Raw genomic sequence first — 21,679 nt, forward strand, 5'->3', positions numbered from 1 at the left:
AGGTAGGGCTTTTTCAAGTCAGATAGGATGAGAGTGAAGTTTTAATGGCAAAGATCTAATGAGCTGCTTTTGGTGGGAGTGCCAGCTTTCTTTATAGATCCTGTTATATTACACATTGAACCCAACTCTGCTGTGTTCCCCCCTGCCCCTGCCCATCAGGAGCAGCAATCTGAAGAACTGCAAAAGGGTCAGGCCCATGGTGTGTTCAGCACCTTTTAGATTCCATACAACGTATTCAACCTTTAGATCATTAAATGTAAATAAAAGGGCAAAGGCAGGGAGTTTATTCAAAGGTAACAACAATACATTGACATGAAGAAAATCATGTGAGAAGAACTACATGAAGAAAAAATATTCAAACCAATAATGTGTTTTAGTTTAATTATTCTTTGAAAGAACTTTTTTCCTTATTGAGTTCAATATATTTTTACCTTCCATTCTTAATTACATTCTTCTGCACAAAGTAACCTTTGTATCTTCCTACTTGTTTCATGCCTAATCTCAGAGTCTTACTGAACTCAGCCATTCATTGGGAACAATAGCACCTACAGTTCCAGCTTTCATAGCTGGTTTCTTATTTCACTGAACTTGAGCCAGACATGAACCATTTGGAAGGAAAAGTCGTGGACATACACAAAACACCACTTTTTTTCAGTCCCAATATAATGACACCTGATACATGCAAAGATGGGAGAGAAATCTGAGTATTCATTCTACATGCCAGGAAGAGAACTTGCAGGAGCAGATCTTCAAGGAGAGGGAGGGAGACAGAGACAGGATGGGACAAGACTAAGCATTTCTATTCCTTTTATTGTTCTTTGGTTAAACTGCCTGGGTTGGTCAGGTGTCCTTGTGTGTATAAATCACACCCATTTTATAACATTCACTTCCCTGACAAGGAACTTCCACTAGCACAACTGAACCGCTACGGTGAGCAAATTCAAGATTTAATGTTTTCTCTTGAAAATTCTTTTAACCAAAATAAATAATACAGTGGGTGGGAATAAGATACAGCTTATCAACTGCCTGTGAAGAATGTGTTAAAGCAACCTCTTAGATGTAAGCATGATATTCAAAGTAGATTGCATACCATATCTGCTGGCAATAGATTTATACTTGTCTAAGAAAAGGCCAAAGGTCTTCCCTAGAAGTAAAGGTAGACTTTGGAAAAAAATTGCAGTCTTGGTAACAAACTAAGCATATGTGTGAATGTAGGAGCAAGGTTAGTAACTCAGGGATTTCTTCAGCAAATGTTTGAATTGCTATGCACAATGGTTTTTGAAGCTGAGTTAATACGTGAGACTATTTTTCAGGAACATTTAGAAATTGTGATTAAATTCTTTTCAGGTAGCTTAAAAGTGCTTATATAAGACTATTGTTTTACCCATAATTACAGTATCTACTATTGTAGAGGATTTGGAGTTAACTTTTCCTGTTTCTTGAAGAGATTTCCTAGCAGAGGGGAAAAAGTTCCACTTGCTTAATTAGAATTTATCAATAAAGTACATGGCAACTAGAATGTTGTAATACCAGCTATTTACCTTTTTTTAAAATTGGGAAAGACAGGAAATGGAAGGTATGCTTTCAAACAGGTGTCCACAGAACAAAATTAAGAACATTTCAAGCTTCAGAATTTCAAGAAAAAGGAAAAGCCATGACACTTGCAACATTTGCCACTTACTATGGCCCTTATGAAAATATATTTTGAGAGAATTCAATAAGAAAAAGCAGAACTGGAAATCATGTTTTTTAATAGTGATTACATAATTTGCCTGAAGAGAAACAGCACAGATACATTTATTGTTGACATTTGCAATTATTTCTGTGTTGTTGTTGTTGTTGTTGTTGTTGTTATTGTTATTGTTATTATTATTTAGATTTATAGGCTGCCTCACCCCCAAAGGGCTCGAGGCGGCTCACAGTACAAATGTTTCCAATAACAGCACATAAAATACATAACTAAAACTTAACCCCATTAAAACAATAACAGCACATAAAATACAATAACATCACATACAATACATAACTAAAACTTAACCCCATTTAACAGGAAATAGACAGGGCGATGGAATGCAAAATTGATTTAAAAAATTTGCCAGAAGATCCTGGATATTTTCTATAACTTACTGTTGGTCTAGCCTAGTACTTGAGTTTTTTGTTAGAACTGAAGATCTGGTCTTGTGTTGTCACTAAGGGAATATTTGATGCTATAGGAGGTTCCCAATTAACTAGGTAGCCTCAGGTAAGCTGCATCATTATCCACCCACTGGTCTGCATTATGGAATAACAGTATTCACTTCTGAATACTTTTGAACTGACTACATATACATCAAGTACTCGGAACATTGGAAGTAGGGTTTTTTTTACATGTTATGTGCAATAATGATAAGAATGATCAAAAATAAATTAACATCAGAGATACCTTCAGCAAGTTTGGGGATTTGATGTCCACATTCAAGGACTCAAACAGTGGCTGCCAATTAGTTTATTATTTTTTTGCTATTAAAATCTTCCTTTGTAAATTATGATTATTTCCTTAGAAAATGAGTTTGTAAATATCCGAAACTGAAATTTTCCCCTGTGTGGCAAATGCTCCTTCTCTTAACTGATCTGGAAACACAACAGTTGCATTACTTACTTGAGTTCCAGCTTCCACAAAATACTGCATTAGATTTTGTCCACAAGGTAAAACAGTTGTCATGAACACAACTGATTGTGCTGATCTCTATCCTTTAAAGAGATTATAAAAATATTTGTAATATAACAGCTAGTAATAGAATCAGAGCTACAGAATGAAACAAAGATAGGTTTTATTTTAATGAAGAAATGAATTCATTATAAAATACTAACAGTTATTTGTTTATTCTTTCAGTGACTGTGTGTCTAATTTCAGGAGGTAATTATATTCAGAAAATCAACCCTTTGTTTCTAATAACAAAGCAATATATTTCTCTTGTAATTTTTTCATTGTCAGAAATTCCCCTGAGGAAGGCTGAAAAAAGAAAAGAAGATGCATCCAGCATTAGGATTATCTTTCCTGGTCATTGCCATATCCTCCAATTTTGCAATGGCAATCCAGAAGGAAAAAAGAGTTCCACAGACATTGTCAAGAGGTTTTATATTTTCATTTTATTCTATTAACTCCAAACTACTCTAGTAAATTATAAATGCATTCATTCAACCCCCAAATGGTTCTCCTCTGCCCACCCTTACAATTAGTGGTCCAATCATGGAAACACCACTCCAAACCCCCAAGAAAATAGTTAGAGCATGTATTCATACAGCTTCCATCATTTTGCTGCTATCCTGTTTTAGATATCTGAACTGGGAAGGTGGAACATTGTGGGGCGCCAGTGCAGAGTAATGCTTAGGATGTCAGGCTAGATTCCAGGAGATCTTTGCTAGAAGATCATGGAATCTGGCTGGGTGACCCTGGACTAATCACACATTCTCAACCTAACCTACTTCAGGCTCAATGGGGTTGTGAAGAGGAGAGGAGGAGGATGTAAGCTGTTTTGAGGGCCCTATTAGAGAGAAAGGCCAGATGTAAATGAAGTAAAATAAATGCATAAAGGTTGTTTTGCTGCCTAGGGAAATATTTCAACTGGATCTTTGGGATACCACCCCTTCTGTACTACAAAATGAAGGGCTTGTATTCTGAACTGCGTAGAAAAACTGCAAGTTCTGCATGTTTCTTTTTTAATGAATAGTCTACATCATAGGTGTCAAACTCGCACCCTCCAGATGTTATGGACTACAGTTCCCATCATCCACTGCCAGCATCATGCTAGCAGGGGATGATGGGAACTGTAGTCCATAACATCTGGAGGAGCGTGAGTTTGACACCTGTGGTCTACATGCACAAAAATAGGATTGGATCCAGACCTATGATGCTCAACAGAAGTTCTCTGGTTGCGCAAGAAGAACACCAAAGATTAGTTGTGTGAATGCTACTTGTTGTCTGGATCCATCCTGTAATGTAAGAAATGGTCCTTCATGACAGGCTGGGTCATTTACAATCTGACAGGCTACCTACCTGAAGGAAAATTTGACAAATTGAACTGTAGGTTTAATTCAACTGAGTTGCATAATAACCTTTTTATTGTTAAGTATAAATTATATATGGCACTGCAGAATGGTAACAATTCAACTTGGATGTATCGGTATTTCAGGATGGGGAGATGACATAACTTGGGTACAAACTTATGAAGAAGGACTCTATCAAGCAAAGAAAAGGTAAAATAGTCATTTGTTCATAGAAAGCTGGAAAAAAATTAGTTAGAGCAATATATGCACATTAGAAGTGCCAGAAGTGCCCAAGCAACAGTCAAACAAATATGGTGGCAGAACACTCATAAGAGGAATGAATTATGTAAGGTTTGGGAAATCCTAGGAGCCAGCATGGTGTAGTGGTTAAGAGCAGGTGGATTCTAATCTGGAGAACCAGGTTTGATTCCCACTTCTCCACCTGAGTGGCAGAGGCTTATCTGGTGAACCAGATGTGTTTCCATACTCCTACTTTCCTGCTGGGTGACCTTGGGCTAGTTACAGTTCTCTCAGAACTCTCTCAACCCTACCTACCTCACAAGGTGTCTGTTGTGGGGACAGGAAGGAAAAGGAGCTTGTAAGCCACCTTGAATCTCCTTACAGGAGAGAGGGATGGGATATAAATCAAACTTCTTCTTGCACATGTGAAGTTTACTGTGCTTTTTTAAAAAGACAGTAGGTAGAATGACACAACAAGGACGATTCACTGTTCTTGTTCACAGATAGGTCAGACTATCACGGTTGGGTCAATAAGGACAGTGATGTCTCTACTCTTCAGTTATTTACTGACACAAACACCCATCTACCTTATGCAGCCATACCTGCATATGTAAATAAATATGTGAAATTTGTAAAGAAAACAGATAATCTACCTTGATTTGGAGTCTTGCTCTTCCTGTTCATTAGACTAAATTGAATAAAATGGAAAACGGTTCCCTATATTGATTTGCAGAATTACAACAGCTGAAATACCTTTATTACAAAATAACTACAGAAATATGCAGAATATTTGTTTTTGCTTTAGTACTGACAAGCTTTTTGGATTAAAAAAAACCCCGGACTTTTAATTCTGTCTTTCAAAAGTTTTACGGTTATTTATTTATTTAGAGCATTTATTAGCCCTTTTTTTCCTTTGTGGAACTTATGGTGGCTTACAACATTATCAAAACACAATGAAAACAAGAATTGCAAAACCCATAAAAGTCACAGTTCCAAAAACTCCAGTTGGGACTCCCAACAATAAAAGCTAAACCAATTAAAATGTGGTCCTAAATAAAACTGCCTTCAACTGCCTTCTGAAGATCAACAATAAGAGGGACGGGCACATCTCCCTGGGAAGGTTGTTCCATGATAGTGGGTATCCCAAGGAAAAGACTCTGTCTTCTGTACCTCAAAATGAGTGATCATAGCATTTTGCCTGCAGTCCTATTCAAATCTATGGCAGAACACTTCACAATTGATATAATTTTAGCTACATTAAGGACTGAGTCTTTTGTTTCTGTTACTGGCTACTTCTTCAGTGACATTTCTGTCCTAGATAAATTCCTAACATTTTTACTCTAATTAAATTATTTTTAGTTGTGCGGTTTATTTTATTCTTGGATGAAGCAATGTTGTATGTACACTCCAGAAAGAAAAGGAGAAAAATTCAGCTCTTAGATATGTAGTTTAAAAAGTATTAATATCCATCAAGAATGCAGTTTTGTATTGCTGGTAGGATTGCTAACCTGTAGGTGGTAGCTGGATATCTCCAGCTACTGATCTTTAAGTGAAAGAAATCAGTTCACCTGGGGAAATTAGCTGCTTTGGACAATGGCTTGTGTGCTATGATACCCCATTGAAATCCCTCCCCTCCTCAAACGGTGCCCTCCTCAGGCTCCACCCCCAAAATCTTCAATCCAAAGCTGGCAACCCTAACTGCTGCCTGACTGCAAGTGGAGTCGATCACCATGTTGACAGCCACAACAGGTGTTTTTTTTAAAAAGAGAGAGAGCTGAAAATTCAGTAGCACAAGATTGTCAAAAGCTGCATTTTCATGATGGGTTCAGTAGATGCAAGCAGTCATCTACCAGTTGTGTGCCAAATATTTCTCTTTTTTCTCTGTTTCCCCTTATTTGTCTGTTTCTTTTTATGGTGAATTTAGTTTATGAGCTGCAGTTCCAAGAAGACTTACCTAGAAGTATGCCCTACTAAATAAAGTAGGACTTACTTCTGAGTAGAAATGCATAGGATTTCAATCAGTTCAGGGTTGTCCATCTGTTACCACCAGCAGCGGCAGCACTTGTATCACTCAATAGACCATGGAATTTGCATTTAATGCTGTTTTTCCCCTTGTTGAAAAAGTAACAAACCACTGATGGTCATTCATCATTTGGAAGATTGTCAATATTGCAAAGGTAAGTAATGCCTATTTAATTTAACATATCTAAAAATACATAATTCTTTTGATCTCTGCACTGTGGTTATTAGCCACACTGACATTCCAGCCAATAATTCTCAAAGTATCATAACGCTGGCGATGCCAATAAAAAGACTCTGGAATGCTTTAAGATTTGCTAGTCAAGTCACTACACAAGTTTCATTTAAGGCGGGCTGCCCATGGCTCTGCCTCAAAACCAAATGTGAGTTCTAACTCTTCACTTTGTACAGAATTATTAAGGAGGTAAGTACAGAACATGTACTTTAATGAATGTGTACAAAATATTCCACCTGCACACTGAATACAGATTCAGTCAATGACTATTCAAGGTAACTGCTCAGTACCAAATCATTAGTAGCACTAGAACAATTACCTATGCTTTTTTAAAGCCCTTTAAAAGCCCCCTGGTGGTATGGTGAGGGGGAAAGTAGTCATGAGCAACTGAGGGAGAAAAGTTGTATACCGCCCGGAGCCCCCTGGGGATAGGGCAGTATAGAAATCTAAATAATGAATGAATGAATGAATGAATGAATGAATGTGTGCAGATGGCTCTGCATGGAAGCTCCACTGCAAATTTGCATGCCTCTGCATTTGCAGCAGCAAGAAGGAACATGGAGAATACTTCCTGTGCAGGAACACCCTCTGTAGGAGTATACTTTTTTGTTTCATTTGACATACACCTAATACTGGTCATTGGTCATTCTCTCTGGTTCTCATGTTGTTTGTTCATGAGTTTTATTGAATTATTTTATATTTTTAACGTTTTTGATTATTCTCATGTTTTATGCGGAGGACCCTAATTAGGGACTGCATGTGAATGCTTGATAATCAGTACTATCAAAACTGGTAGCACCATGCAGTAATGATATCAACCATTCATTGCGGCAAATTTGTACTCAGCCTCTCCTGCAATCATGTATCTCTCAATCAAAGCTATTAAATAGCATTTCTGTAGAGTTTTGCAGTGCTAAGAGAACTAGAGACACATTATTTTGTGTAACTCTGTAAGAAAAGTTAGCATTATTATTCCATACTGCAAATGGGGGAAGGGGCTTTGGCTGAGAAACTGTGGGTCATCTGTTAAATTCATGGCTAAGGAAAGATTAAAATAAGCAACTTCCTGATTCCTAGCGCAGTCTCTCAGCCACCATAGCAACTCATACATGTCCTTCATGGAGGTTAGATCTATCAGTGGTACTAGCCATGATGTCTAAAAGGAACCTTCTCCTTCAGAGGAAGTAAACATATGAACACCATTGCCAGGAGGCAACATCAGATGAAGGCCTCAGCCTTTGTCCACTGTTGTTGGACCTCCAGAAAAACTGGCTGGCCTCTGTGTTAGACAGAATGCTGGTCTAGATGGACTACTGGTCTGATCCAGCAGGGCTCTTCTTATGTTCTTATATCCTATCTATCTCAATATTCAATCAACAGAAATTATTATGCCCACTGTTAGGTAACAACGTAGATAAGGTTGTGTCCCTTTATTTCTTTTTACTGTCTCTACAGAATGAGGGGAAGGGAAAAAAACCAGATATGAACACAGTGATCAACCTACCATATGTTGCAATAAGGAAAAATACGGTTAAATTGGCTGCTCCGTTTTCAAATGTTTCATTCAGCCAATGCAATGATAATCTTTTTTTTCATATTCTCTAGCACTGAAGAAAGTTTTTGCAGAAAACCAAGAAATACAAGAAATGTGCCAGAATGATTTTGTCATGCTCAATCTCATGGTACAGTTGATACATACATAAAACATACGTGGGAGGAGTGGGTTTCACATAGTCATGAGTCATCATGATTGATTAATATGTCAACATTTCCCACCAGCATGAAACAACTGACAAGAATTTGTCACCTGATGGACAGTATGTGCCTCGCATCATGTTTGTAGGTATGTCTCCCCAGAATGCAGCTTCATCTCAGTGCAACATAACAACAAAGTGATCCTTCATTAATAGAGAATTTGCATGGTAGTTTGTTATGTCCTACCTATCTCAATATTCAATCAACAGAAATTATTATGCCTGAACCATTGAATGGTAGTTTTTCCTTTTTCAGGAATATGAAGGTATAGACCATTAAGATGTTTGTACCATATAATTCTGCATTAATACTGTACATTCAGATTGATGTTTTGTACTTCAGAATGACTTATTCACTTAAATAGTATATTAATAACACTTTGGTATTGGTTCTCCTTGTCCCTTTTGCTGATGAATTCTTGTGTCTTGGCCAGACTGCCGCTCTCGCCAGTTTGTTAATCTTTACATTTGTTAATATCCTGGAGGCATGGATAGCACATTCCAGCACATAAAATGCATCAAACAGAAAACTGAGAAGTTGTAGAAATGTAAACATTATACAGCAATATCATAGCATAGTGTATGTATGTATGTATGCATGTAACCATTGGCTGTACAAATAGTTCTGCTCTGAACTTCCAAAATTTCAGGATATAGTAATTTGTAATGTAACTATACCATCATTCCAGGGTGAGGCTGAGGTTGATGAAACCATCAGCTACATGATGCTGATTCTGTTCCAAAATGCCAACTATGATCATTTTGAATTTATTGGGATAGTTTTATCTGGCTCATCTATATCCAAGTCTTTGATCACAATCAGACAATTAAATAAGGAAAACAAACAACCTTATGCAATTGGTTAAATCCCCTATATTTCTTGTTGCCCCAATCACATACTTTGTTGACATTAAATTACTAGCCCCTATCATTTGACATAATATATAATCTGAAAATATAATCTGAAGGGAAAAATACATATTTTGTTCATACATGTGTAACAAATGTTTAACAGCCACTTTGGGACGGATATATTGGAATGGAATGGAGAAGCCACATTAAACCTTTTCCCATGAGCTCCTTTTCCATTTTAAAAGTTTTGCCCACAGCAAAATCACTTTGCCCCACTGGACCTGGGGTGGTGGTGGTGGTGGTTCATGCAACAGAAGCAGCAGGGACAACTAGATGCCATGTCCCTCACAACATTCTTATTCTCTACTTTAAGAACATAAGAACAAGCCAGCTGGATCAGACCAGAGTCCATCTAGTCCAGCTCTCTGCTACTCACAGTGGCCCACCAGGTGCCTTTGGGAGCTCACGTGCAGGAGGTGAAAGCAATGGCCTTCTGCTGCTGCTGCTCCTGAGCACCTGGTCTGCTAAGGCATTTACAATCTGAGATCAAGGAGGATCAAGATTGGTAGCCATAGATCGACTTCTCCTCCATAAATCTGTCTAAGCCCCTTTTTAAAGCTATCCAGGTTAGTGGCCATCACCCACCTCCTGTGGCAGCATATTCCAAACACCAATCACACGTTGCGTGAAGAAGTGTTTCCTTTTATTCCTCCCAGCATTTTCAATGAATGCCCCCTACTTTATATACTAGCGTGGAAATTAATGAGACATTGGTGCTAACAGGATAAGTGAAACTCTGATTATTTTTCCAGATCCTTCTCTCACAGTGCGAGCTGACATTACTGGAAGATACTCTAATCGACTCTATACTTATGAGCCTCAAGACTTGCCAGTGTGTAAGTTGTGTTGACAGCTGCTAATGAAATACAGCCTTCTATTACTTGACAGTCTGTAGTTAAAAAGAAATGTATTCTTCTGTTAACAGGTCGGATAATTAAAAACAAAACAAAATCCATGTTGGAAACTAACAGCCTGATCCAAAGGGGGGTGGGGATCTGCTGGTGGGAGTGCTACAGGGCTGCACTGACACATTCTCCCTCCTTAGGACACTCCCCCTGGCAGAGGGATGAATTTGCTAGTGCAGCAGCTGTGGTCCTCCTCAGTAGTGGAATGTTGCGCTGGAAGTCGCACCAGCATCCCTGCACCCCTGAACCATGGGAATCCAGGGGTGTGGCTACGAGAGGAGCTGACGCTAGTAGACTCCCTTCTGGCCATTGCCCCCATTGTGGTGGCGGCCTGGACTTAGGACTTAATGCCACCAAAAAGATGGCATAAGCTCATTAAGCCCAATACCTATTCATAAGAAAAAATGAATGAGAAAATTATACAAGAACTGAATTACATAATTGAAAAGTCAGCTGCTGCATTACATAACTGGAAGGATTAGAAATATTATAGCTGCTAGTATCACCTTGGATTATCTTTTCCTGATAAATGAATGTTATTCTTTTCTTCAAATATAAAACATGTTTCATTCTTTTTTATATGAAGCAACCAATCACGTGAAGAGCTGAAGATACCTCACACTGAGTGACCTTGCATATGTGACTCTGTTAGAGAGAAACTGACATCTTAAGCTCTTCATGTCATTTGTTTTGCTTTATTTCTTTTGCATCATTCAGAAGCAAGAAAGCAGCAAGAAAAATCACTTCATATTTGAAGAAAAGGGTAAAATTTATTTATCTGAAGAAAATAATCCAAAATGTACTGCTAGCCAGGGGCCTATCTTGGGGGGGAGGGAGGGTATTGTGACCCAGGCACCTAGGTCACATAGAGGGTGCATTTAGTAGTGTGACGGCATAGGAAGCCTCCTTGCAGCTTGCCACTGCTCTCCCACCCATCCCACTGCTTGTCTCTTGCTTGGCTGGGTCCACTGTTACTTGCTGCTGCTCTCCTGTTGCTCCTGCCACTTTCTCCCATTCCCCACCCCCCTGCTGCTTCTTTCATGCTCTCCTGGCTCCCTGCTGCTTGCCACTGCTCTCCCATCCCTCCTGCTCTCCCAGCCACCCAACTCTGCTGCTTCTTTCCTTCTTGCCCAACCCCTGCTCACCTGCCCATCCAGCCACTTCTCTCCCATTCACCCAGCCCCCTCCATTTGCCACTGCTCTCCCACCTGCCCCACCATTTGTCTCCTGCTCGCTTGTCTCCCACTCACCCAGCCCCCACCACTTGCCACCGCTCTCCCCATCAGCCTGTTGTTTGTCCCTGGCTCACCTGGGCCTCTTGCTGTTTGCTGCTGCTTTCCTGCCCACCCCGCTGCTGCTCTCCCAATTTCAGTAGCATCCCACAGCATCATTTCCTGGTGGTAAATCACTGCTGCAAGCAGCCATAGAATACGTTAATCCTTAACTTTCCAGCTTTGTGATTTGTGGCTGACCTTAAAACATTTAAATTATATCTTCATTCACTTTCCTATGATGTTGCTGCAGTCCAAATACCACTTAATCAACATTCACTTTATTATATTATTTCAGTAATAGAAAACATGAAGAAAGCATTGCGTCTCATTCAGACTGAACTGTAAGCGGTAACTGAGAGATCATCATCAACTTGAAACACTACAATGAAATCCTCAGATTTTTTTCAGAATATGTTCTTAAGTGTTTTCTCAACTGTGAGATATTGTCCATTGTACAAAGGAATATTGTTCATTGTACAAAGGAATAGTCAAGAAGAAGATGATCTAACACAGTTTTGAAACACTGGCTCAGATATGTTCCTCAAAATAGAAGTTCTTTCTTTGTACATCCAGAAGTCTGTTGTATTTGTTCCTATAATTTGTCTATGAACTGTACTACAGGTAATCTTTTTCATTAACTAGAAAATCAGAAATGGCTACTAACCATTCCTGGAAGTCACTTTGCCAGTCACTAACAATCTTGCCTTGAGGAGACTGTTGAATGTGTTCTAGTTCATACTGCTTCACAGCAAAGCCCAAAACCCCTGACAAAATTCCTTCTGTGAACTGAGTGTGCACTAAAGGACACATCTCAGTATTTTCTGGAATGTGCTAAGGATTCACTTAAGATGTGTGTACAAGGGTTTCTAACCAAATAGTAAGTGCTGATAGGGTTCTATGACTTCAGTAGTATTGAATACCACTGCTGTACACTAGCTTAGCTTCCAGAGGCACATGCCAGCATCAACTTCATAAAGATTGTAGTCTGTTTCTTCTTCTGTCTTTTCTGCCATTTGTCCTCTATGTATTATTGCATGAACTTAACCACAACACTCAAGTGAAAAGTTTGGGAGGCAACTATCTACTTTTCCATGACAAATCTATGCTTTATAATGGGAACATATATTTAACAGTGGCAATAGAGTATTCTCATCTTACATTCCGTGTATGTATAGATCAACATGCTATTTATCCTCATTACTGTTCTCCAGTTTCCTTCCTAAAGCAAACACCCTTTGACTCTTTCTTACAAACAGGTGCACATGCAACCTATACATGCATTCCCTGTACCATGGGAACAGAACTAATGTTTTTTATATTTTATCATATTAGAAGTAAATGTGGAAATTGGGCCTTGGACCAATTTTTCAAAATGTCCCCATTTCTATACTGAATTTAGCTTCCACATCAGTGAGTTTTCCGTGTGTGTATGATTTAATTATGTGCTCCACTACTATACGTGTGTTTTTATAGGATATTAATCCAAAACTGACTTTAGTAAAAAAAAATAAAAAGGATAGTACCTACCCAAAAATATTTGAACGAAGTTCCAGCTCTCCATGTGTTTCCTTCTTTTCTAATGAGTCTGAGTTGGAGCTTTGAGAATACAAGTTATTCATAAGAAATCAACTCAACTCTTTTAAAATCTTCTGACAAGGGTGTTTTGCCACCTAATTCTTTCTATTTAGAATTTTGGTCCCCAAGTACTATGTGTCTTACTCTAGAGCTACCTTGCATAGGAGGTAACAATCAAACCTCAAACAATGGGAGGAAAAGTTTAATCTACCTCAGAACTTTCTCCTCTAGAATTTCACACAAACCATTCCTGGTATTTCGTGCTGACACTAGTAGAGCTCACTCCTTAGTTTAAGAACCTAGGCTTTAGAGCCCAGTACACTCAATCAAACCATGGGACCATCAAGGCTAGTATTGTCTACAAGACTGGGAGAAGCCCTTCATAATATCAGATAGAGGTCTTTTCTATCACACCCAACCTGATCCTTTTAACTGGAGACACAACGCTGAATCTGGGATTGCCTGCATGCCAAGCAGATGCTTGGCCATTCAGCCACGGTAAGACTTTTTCTGTAGCGGAGAAGCAGCTCTGTTTCAGGGTAGCCTGAATCACACACACAAAGTATGCATCAGTTCATGCTGGATTAACAGGGGTTCATTGTGCAGTGGGAAATCTGCACTCTTCCCTGCTGACTAATGTTCAGATGTATGCCAGGGACTTTTTTTTTCTTTTTCAGGAATGCTTCTAATATTCTTGCATGTATTGCAGTTCACAGGCGACATACCATGTATGTTTCAGCATGTTTACAATGTACTATAGAAATCCATTACAATGTCACCAAAGAAGTATATGAGTTTTCCAATATTTGTACGTAACATACTTGGGTAGTAGATTCTGACGTTTACTACAAGAACAAACATTTGCAGCATGTTAGAATTTGAGTAAGAATTTGTGGCCTGAATGATAAAAGCCACCATCTGACTAAAAAGCTGCTTCTATTATAGAGGAAGGCTCCAAACCCAAGGTTTGCCAGCTGCCTGGAGGGGAAAAAATGCCTTGTCCTTTCATGGCTTAATGGGATGTTATTTACCCGCATGACATGAAATGTTGCTGCCCATTTCCATACCTATTTTAAAGGGACATGACATTTTTGTCTGGGTGTGTTGGCAACCCTAAACTTCACTGACCAAACTATTATTGGTACAAACCACACAGTCCAGTCCTGGTTTTATCCACACAAGGACCACAGATTATGAGAGGCCTCAAAATAGCTTCCCTAAAAATTACAAAATTTGAGGGGGGTTATTTTATGGGCACTCTTGCTTAGGGCCTTACTGTGTCTTAATCTGGCCTTGACATAATCACAAAGAATTGCTGCTATTGAGAAGTGCTGGGTTAAACATTTTACTAAAGCTGTAAGAATTTGGAAGTTTTGAGAGTTTCTAGAAACCTGCTAATGAAGTTTACAAGAGACCTCTCATTATTTTCAATTGTAATGATTCTTTTCAAACTTCCAATATGGATGTGGAATGAACTACAGAATTAAAGGAAAGAGAAATATAGTATAATATTGGCTAAAGCTGGTAGAGGGTGTGCAGTTTCCTATCAGCCACAAAGGGGCACTGTACTAATGCCAAGGATTTCTCAGGTGGAAATCAGTATAACACCATTGAAAGAGGCTGTAGTTATATATTTGCATCCCAGACAACTTGAATACACCAATTCTATTTGTTAAACCACTTATGGATATCTGGAGAAGGAAAAGTTGCTGACTCAGGTAAGATGCCAGATTGTGGGGTACAGAGTTTACAATGTTGAATTAACTCAGGCTAACCTGATCTCATCAGATTTCAGAAGCTAAACAGGGTCAGTCCCAGTGGTGTAGTGATAATGGGGCAGGGTAGGGCGCCCAACCTCAGGAGCATGCCATTGGGGGCAGAAATCGCCCCCCATGCCCCTCACCCTTCCCCCCTAACCCCACCCCGCCCCACCAGCCAAGCCCCAGAGGCCATAGCAGGCTGTTTTTTCAGCTGGATACTGATTGAAATAAAGCAATTGGGTGGGAGGCGGGGATCCACAGGGGGCTCCATGGGGGGTGCCCCCACACCATCCCCCTTCCCCTGCCCCATCCCACCAAACAGGTACCAGCAGCTGGAGCTGGCTGTTTTTTCAGCTGGCTGCTGATTGAAATACAGTAAGTGGGTGGGGGTGGGGCTATATGGGGCAGTACTCCATGTGGGACTCCACAAGGGCCCAAGGGGGTGGGGCCTAGGCACCACTTTGCTCTGGGCACCATTCCCTCCATGCCCCTGGCCAGTCCTGTTTAGTGTTTGGATGGGCGACTTCCAAGGAATGCCAGGGACAAACCTTGGGGGCAAGGGGGTAGGCACTCTAGGTGGTGGGCAAAGAGGGGGTGGTGGTAGGAGATGGGGAGAGGCACAATTGCCCAGAAGATATAGTTTGTTCTGCAGCCTGCCCATGGGGGAAGAGAGAAGGAGATTCAGGGGCTGAGAAGGGAGTTCCAGCCCTTGGTAAGGTTGTGGCTGCTAGTCAAGCAAGATTATGGTGAGAGAAGAGGAGGGAGAGCTAAAGGTTCCTGAGCAGAAGTTCAAAGAGCTCAAGTTCTATGCAGTGAAAGACTCAGACCCCCAAGTAAACTTCCTTGGTCTTTCTAATTTCACTCCAACCCATGGATGAAGCACCTTGGATCCCTACCATAAGGGCTGCATTATAAGCTTATCTCTGTCTTTTTTCCATTTGTGTTCAACAGCTAACTGTGATTGACTGACAGAGCAATTCTATGCAGATTTATTCTGGCCAAAACCCATTGAAGTCAATGGGATTGGAATGGGGCAACTCGAAATTAAGTTTGTGATTAATAGTTAAAATGGTAAAGGTAGTCCCCTGTGCAAGCACCAGGTCATTACTGACCCATGGAGTGATGTCACATCATGATGTTTACTAGGCAGACTATATTTACAGAGTGGTTTGCCATTGCCTTCCCTAGCTACCTACACTTTACCCCCAGCAATCTGGGAGCCTCATTTTACCAACCTGAAAGGATGGAAAGCTAAGCCAACCTTGAGCCAGCTGCCTGAAATTGGCTTTCATCAGGACTGAACTCAGATCATGAGCACAGCTTTGACTACAGTACTGCAGTTTACCACTTGGTGCCATGGGGCTCCTGACTGCTAGATAGCTCACCCTATTTGCTGTACAAACCACAAACTGCACATGTTGGTTTTAAGAGCATTTTTTCAACAGTGCAGTCATACTAGAAGCAGGAGAGGGGGCAGGTTGTTGCACCAGGGCAATGACTCTGGATCTTTGGTACATCTGAACCATGTGAGGTGTTCGACCGATAAGGTGCAATCAGGACAATTATGACAAGAGCAAGACAAGAAGTGGTCCTTTGTAACAGGACCCCTTTGCTGAGATGCAATATTGTAATCATGATCTTTACCTCAAGAAAGTCAAAACGATGATGAGCAACAGTGTCTGCAGCACACAGAGTTGCCAGGAGATGCTGGAAGCATCACAGTGCTAATGCAGATGAAGCCATTTTCAAATTCATGTAGAATGGGTACGTATGTAAATCAACTCAGATGAAGCAGGATATTGATGCAAGGATCTGATTTTTTAAAAAAATGATATTCTCATCCTTAAAACATTCCTTTCCCCTCATTGTACTTAACTTTGGAAGAGACAAACTTGTCACAACAACTATCATGCCATTCAATAAACGGCATACATATTATCAAGCGTAAGAAAAAAGTAATCCATTGGCTTCCCTTAACTTGTACATTTTTATCCCACTCCTTCCTCTAAGGAGCTCAGAGTGGAATATTTGGTACTGTACTCCTCCACTGTACTCTCAGAACACCCCTGTGAGGTACATTAGGCTGAGAACGGCAGTCCAAAGTCACCCAGTGAATTTCATAGCAGTACTGGGATTGGAATCTGGTTCTCCCAGATTGTAGTCTGACACTTGAAGCATTACACAATCACTTGCCTTTCTGCTCCATTGAATTCAGTAATATTGAGTGCCCATTTTCATTCCTCTCTCTCAGCCATTTCAGCCTGGCTTTTTGATTTCTCAAATAATCATCATGATAAAGGGCTTCAATAGTAATTCTCACAACACTGGACAGAAATATATTGATTGCACTAACATCTGTTTCCCAGAGAACTGAATCCTTTCATTCCTTATCTTGAGTATGTGACATGTTAAGAACATAAGAACATAAGAAAGAGCCTGCTGGATCATACCAGAGTCCATCTAGTCCAGCACTCTGCTACTCGCAGTGGCCCACCAGATGCCCTTGGGAGCTCACATGCAGGATGTGAAAGCAATGGCCTTCTGCTGCTGCTGCTGCTCCCGAGCACCTGGTCTGCTAAGGCATTTGCAATCTCAGATCAAGGAGGATCAAGATTGGTAGCCATAGATCGACTTCTCCTCCATAAATTTGTCCAAGCCCCTTTTAAATGTTCAGTGTTCATTGGATGAGTCTGAAACCTACCATAAATGTCTACAAAAGAGCACATTCTCAAGCTGGTCAGATCTTTATTGTTTCCAAAACTGCTAATAATTTGGACATAATGAAGAAAAAGCTCTTACAGCATTCTCAAGTAAATGCACACACCCCACATTCCTCCTTGAATTTATCAGCAGCAATCTGAACAGGAAGCAAAGACTCCAGCTCCCTGCAGGGGACAGAGGTCTAGAAACAAGAAAACTGACGGAACAAGTCCTTGGCCCATATCCGTCTCCTACTAGGAGGGCGGTGGCTCCCCTAAGCAGCTGGAAGGTGCATAAATACATGGGGCTGAACTTTTCACACTGTTCAAATATTTGCTGTGAGTTATAACAAAAGATACACGTTTGCCATGGTGACCAAAGGCTTTGGAACACCTCAGTGGTTAAGCAACTGAAATAACATGAAGTAGATGAATGAGATCTGATTTTGATTTACTTTGGATTGTTTTAAGTGCTACACCTTTTCTAAGAGGAAAACTCCAAATGCTGATGTGTCTTAACTGAGCAACCAGTCAGAGTAAGACACATAGCTTTCCTTTATCTGAGTAGAGCAACAGTATGGAAGACATTAAAATCTTTGTAGCCCAACCTCACCCACATTTACTAGAACAGAAGACTTATTTGTTGGATGGGATTACTTTCCATAAATACCTACAGAATTCAGCAATAAACTCAAGATCTTTGGAGAGTTTATTCTTTAGAAAGTTATTCTGAAATTTCCAAGTCCCAGTATTCTCCTTGAAATTTCAATGGGATATAACTCTTTGCCTAATTTATTGTGTAAATGCAATAGTTGTCACAGTCTTTTCAAGTAAGGTGATAAATCAGTATCCCCTTTTGCACCTGTACAGTGGGAAAATCTAATTTTTGAAAAACACTTTTAATAATTCTAATATTATATCATCAGTGGCAAGATTTTGTGTTTACTTGTATAAATTTAAGAATTTTGAAGAACAATGAAAAATAGGGTAAAGTTACTTTTTTAAAAATAGAAACTGAGAAATACCATTATAAGTTTTGGTCATCTTGGCTGTTGAAATGTGCAGGAGTATTATTTAAATTGTATTTTATATTAGTTAAGAAGGTTCTAAGTTGGTTTATTTTAAATTGTAATGTAAATGTTCTGGACAAAGACAGTAAATAAATGAGACATAAGACTTTTAATAATTTGGCATTTCTAACAGTCAACTGGGCCCATTTCCACATGAATCTTTCCTCTGCCAACTTCTACACAGTTTCCCTTTGATAGCAACAGCAGGCACCTATCTTCAATTTGTTTTAAGATAGTATTTGTAAAAGCAGCAGCTATTGCACATTATTTCACATCTCTGTGCTGTAGATTAATTACATGAGTTAAGTAAAAGGCAAGAAATCTGCGGGGTACGTGTTCATCTGAAGACTGACTCACCAGAAAGGGAGGGGAGAACCCACAGTTGGTCTCACAACATGCTCTACTGAACCATGAAACTACAAAGACATTAACAATATCACTGTGGAAGGAAGAATTCACAAACTATATGTGGTAACCTGATGATAATTTCCTCTTGCAGAAGTCTTTGGAAAAGTGCTAAGAGACATATAATGGTCCTTAGCTTAAAGCTTGAAAGTAGCCCCTTCTGCACACGCAAAATAATGCATTTTCAAACCACTTTCACAACTGTTTGCAAGTGGATTTTTCCATTCCGCACAGCTTCAAAGAGCACTGAAAGCAGTTTGAAAGTGCATTATTCTGCTTGTGTGGAATGAGCCGACTATAGTTTCTTTCCAGGGTTGGAGGTTAAGAGAGACCCTATTGTGAGTGTGCAAAGCAGTTTCTGCTTAACATCTCATTCTAAAGAGTACTAGGCACACGTCCAGGCATTTTTTAAGACCTGGAAATAGAAGTGTGTGGATGAAGCAGGAACTTGAATTTGTTTGTCAATGGCTCCCCCTCCCCCCAAATAAGGTTGATAAAAAATGCATGTCTAAAGATGTGAACAGCAAAACTAAAGAACTGCTGTTCCGTAACCAATTGCATAATTCAAATTATAATGTATGAATAAGACAATTGTTAGCTTTCTTTGTGAAGTAATAATGAGCAATTGGGAACATTGCCAAAAATATGTTTAAAGAGTGAGGATAGTGCAAGTGACTGAAAGCTTTCATAAGAATTGTTGAGCACAGTCTGGTGGAAGAGAAAGAGTGTAGTTATGTGAAGGCCTATATTCCCATTAGTGAAGACAACAGACATTACCAGCTGCTCAAAAAACCCCATTCATTCAAATAAGCTGCCCCACACTTTCTGGTGGTGTAAGTCTCGACCAGGTGCAGAAGGTGTCACACCCTGTGCAACCTGGCTAAAGTAGGTTCCACCCCAAGGTCCACGTCCAGAACACCCTCACTCAGGCTAGGAACACTGTCAAAATATGTTTAAAGAATGAGTATAGCACTGAAAGCTTCCACAAGAACTGTTGATCACAGTCTGGTGGAAGAGAAAAAGTGTAGTTATGCAAAGTACCATATTCCTAATTGGTGAAGACAACAGAAATCCGCAGCCACTCAAAAATACCCGTGCAGCCCAATGGACTGCACCACACTTTCTGGTGGTGTAAGTTGCTGCCAGGTCCAGAGGGCATTCCCACCTGAAAACCCTGAGAAACCTGGCTAAAGTTGGCTCTACCCCAGGGTTTGTCTCCAGAATGCCCTCACCCATGCTGGCATGGGCTCCTGCATTGGAGGAGTGCCAGCTCTGTGGCAGCTTCTTTGTTCAGGTGCCGTGGACCTGCACAGTGCCCGGTTGCCTGTATATTTCCCCCACCAACCCCCATGGATTGCACTGTTAGTCAGGTGAACAGTCAAGACACAATATTCACTAATGCTAATAGGGTTGCCAGGTCCTCCCTAGCCACTGTTGGGAGATGAGAAGGGGGATAGAGTTGCCAGATCCATGCTGGGAAACTCTTTGAGTTTTGGGGATGGAGCCTAGGGTGGACAGGAGCCTCAGTGGCATACTATGCCATAAAGTGCATCCTCCAAAGCATCCATTTTATCCAGAGCAACTGATCTTTGTAGTCTGCAGATGAGCTATAATCCTGGGAAATCCCCAGATCCCACCTGGAGGCTGGCATTTCTAACTACTTTCCAACTGGGGTTCAGAAGCATTCATGTACCTGCCCTCAGCAGCAACCTTATCCATCATGTCCCTTTTAGTCCAGCTTGGGCTTGCAGAGCCCCAGAACGGGAGAGGAAGGGGATTTACAGCACTTGGTTCTTCCTTCTCTCCACTAGGTGTCTCCTGCCCAGCCTGAAGAAATGACTTAGCCACCTCACCATCCATCTATGTCTAAGCCCTTTATGAGGCCAGTTTAGCAAAGCCTAGGGTTGCCAACCTCCAGAATGACAACTAATCTCCAGACAACAGAGATCAGTTCCTCTATAAAATGGTTGCTTTGGGCTTGATGGCATTAAATGCTGCTAAGGTCCTTCCTCTCTCCAAATGGTGCCCTCTCCAAGGCTCCAAAATCTCCAGGAATTTCCCAACCTAGTTCTAGAAACCCTAAGCAAGCTGCACATGCTCAGTCATGCCTCTGAAGTGTCATAGTCTCATGGGACTTCAAGGGAGACTGCACATACAGCCTTTCCCCCCTTCCCATTGCCCTGGCGTGGCTAAACTGCCAGCAGCTGTTGACAGTGATTGAAGTTAAGGCTCAATTATTGATGTTGCACCATTCCTCCTCCTGGTTGCTGTTGCCTTGGGAGGCTCGGCAGCTGCTGGTTGTGTTTGAACGGGGTCCTGGCAGGCTTCCTTCTTGCTGGCACAGTGGATTCCCAAGTGAACATCCTGTGTCTCTTTGATAGATCCAGGGGCAGCTCCTGGAAAGTCCACCTAATTGTCCAGGTCTCAGGATTGCTGAACAGATTGCAGTGGAAAGGAAAACAGAACCGTTTAAGACTGAACAAGAATCATGATTAAAGAAAGTAGCAGCCTTCTTTACCTTTCAAATTTAAATTACAAATAGGGTTGTGAAGAATGTACAGTACCCTGCCCATGACAGGTTTGACGTATCCATAACTTGTTTTCCAGCACTTTTAACCAACATTGCAAAACTATTCTTTATGACTGACATTTAACATTTCCCCCCATTCTATAGTATGCTCTTTGTCCTGCTTTAGATATGCATAACATCTTTTTCATGTTATGTGGAGGTGCTGTGTTACTGTGCATGGCTTCTAGAAACAAGTCAGAGAGAAAATTAAATCACAGGTCACAAACTGCCTCTTG

The 21,679-nt window shown here is 40.4% G+C and overlaps 1 protein-coding gene across 2 annotated transcripts; it reads left to right on the forward strand.

Moving 5' to 3' along the window:
- The first annotated feature begins 730 nt into the window (after positions 1-730).
- On the forward strand, positions 731-12,911 carry AGR3 (anterior gradient 3, protein disulphide isomerase family member). 2 transcript variants are annotated; one of them, XM_048510289.1, is made up of 9 exons: positions 731-930; positions 2,873-2,896; positions 2,975-3,113; positions 4,173-4,236; positions 6,391-6,443; positions 8,126-8,202; positions 8,300-8,363; positions 9,939-10,022; positions 11,661-12,911. In XM_048510289.1, exons 3-9 carry the CDS (start codon positions 3,011-3,013, stop codon positions 11,708-11,710), a joined length of 495 nt encoding a protein of 164 aa, XP_048366246.1. In that variant the 5' UTR covers positions 731-930; positions 2,873-2,896; positions 2,975-3,010; the 3' UTR covers positions 11,711-12,911. The 2 variants fall into 2 exon arrangements, with proteins under 2 accessions (XP_048366246.1, XP_048366245.1); XM_048510288.1 differs by lacking the exon at positions 2,873-2,896.
- Positions 12,912-21,679: the final 8,768 nt, after the last annotated feature.

This window comes from Sphaerodactylus townsendi, linkage group LG11, assembly GCF_021028975.2.
Source record: "Sphaerodactylus townsendi isolate TG3544 linkage group LG11, MPM_Stown_v2.3, whole genome shotgun sequence".
Lineage (NCBI taxonomy): Eukaryota > Metazoa > Chordata > Lepidosauria > Squamata > Sphaerodactylidae > Sphaerodactylus > Sphaerodactylus townsendi.

Coding starts and splice junctions, on each gene's coding strand:
- AGR3 (XM_048510289.1), top strand. CDS start 3,011: ATGCATCCAGCATTAGGATTATCTTTCCTGGTCATTGCCATATCCTCC. Junction 3,114..4,172: donor TCCACAGACATTGTCAAGAG/GTTTTATATTTT, acceptor TCGGTATTTCAG/GATGGGGAGATGACATAACT. Junction 6,444..8,125: donor AGATTGTCAATATTGCAAAG/GTAAGTAATGCC, acceptor CATATTCTCTAG/CACTGAAGAAAGTTTTTGCA.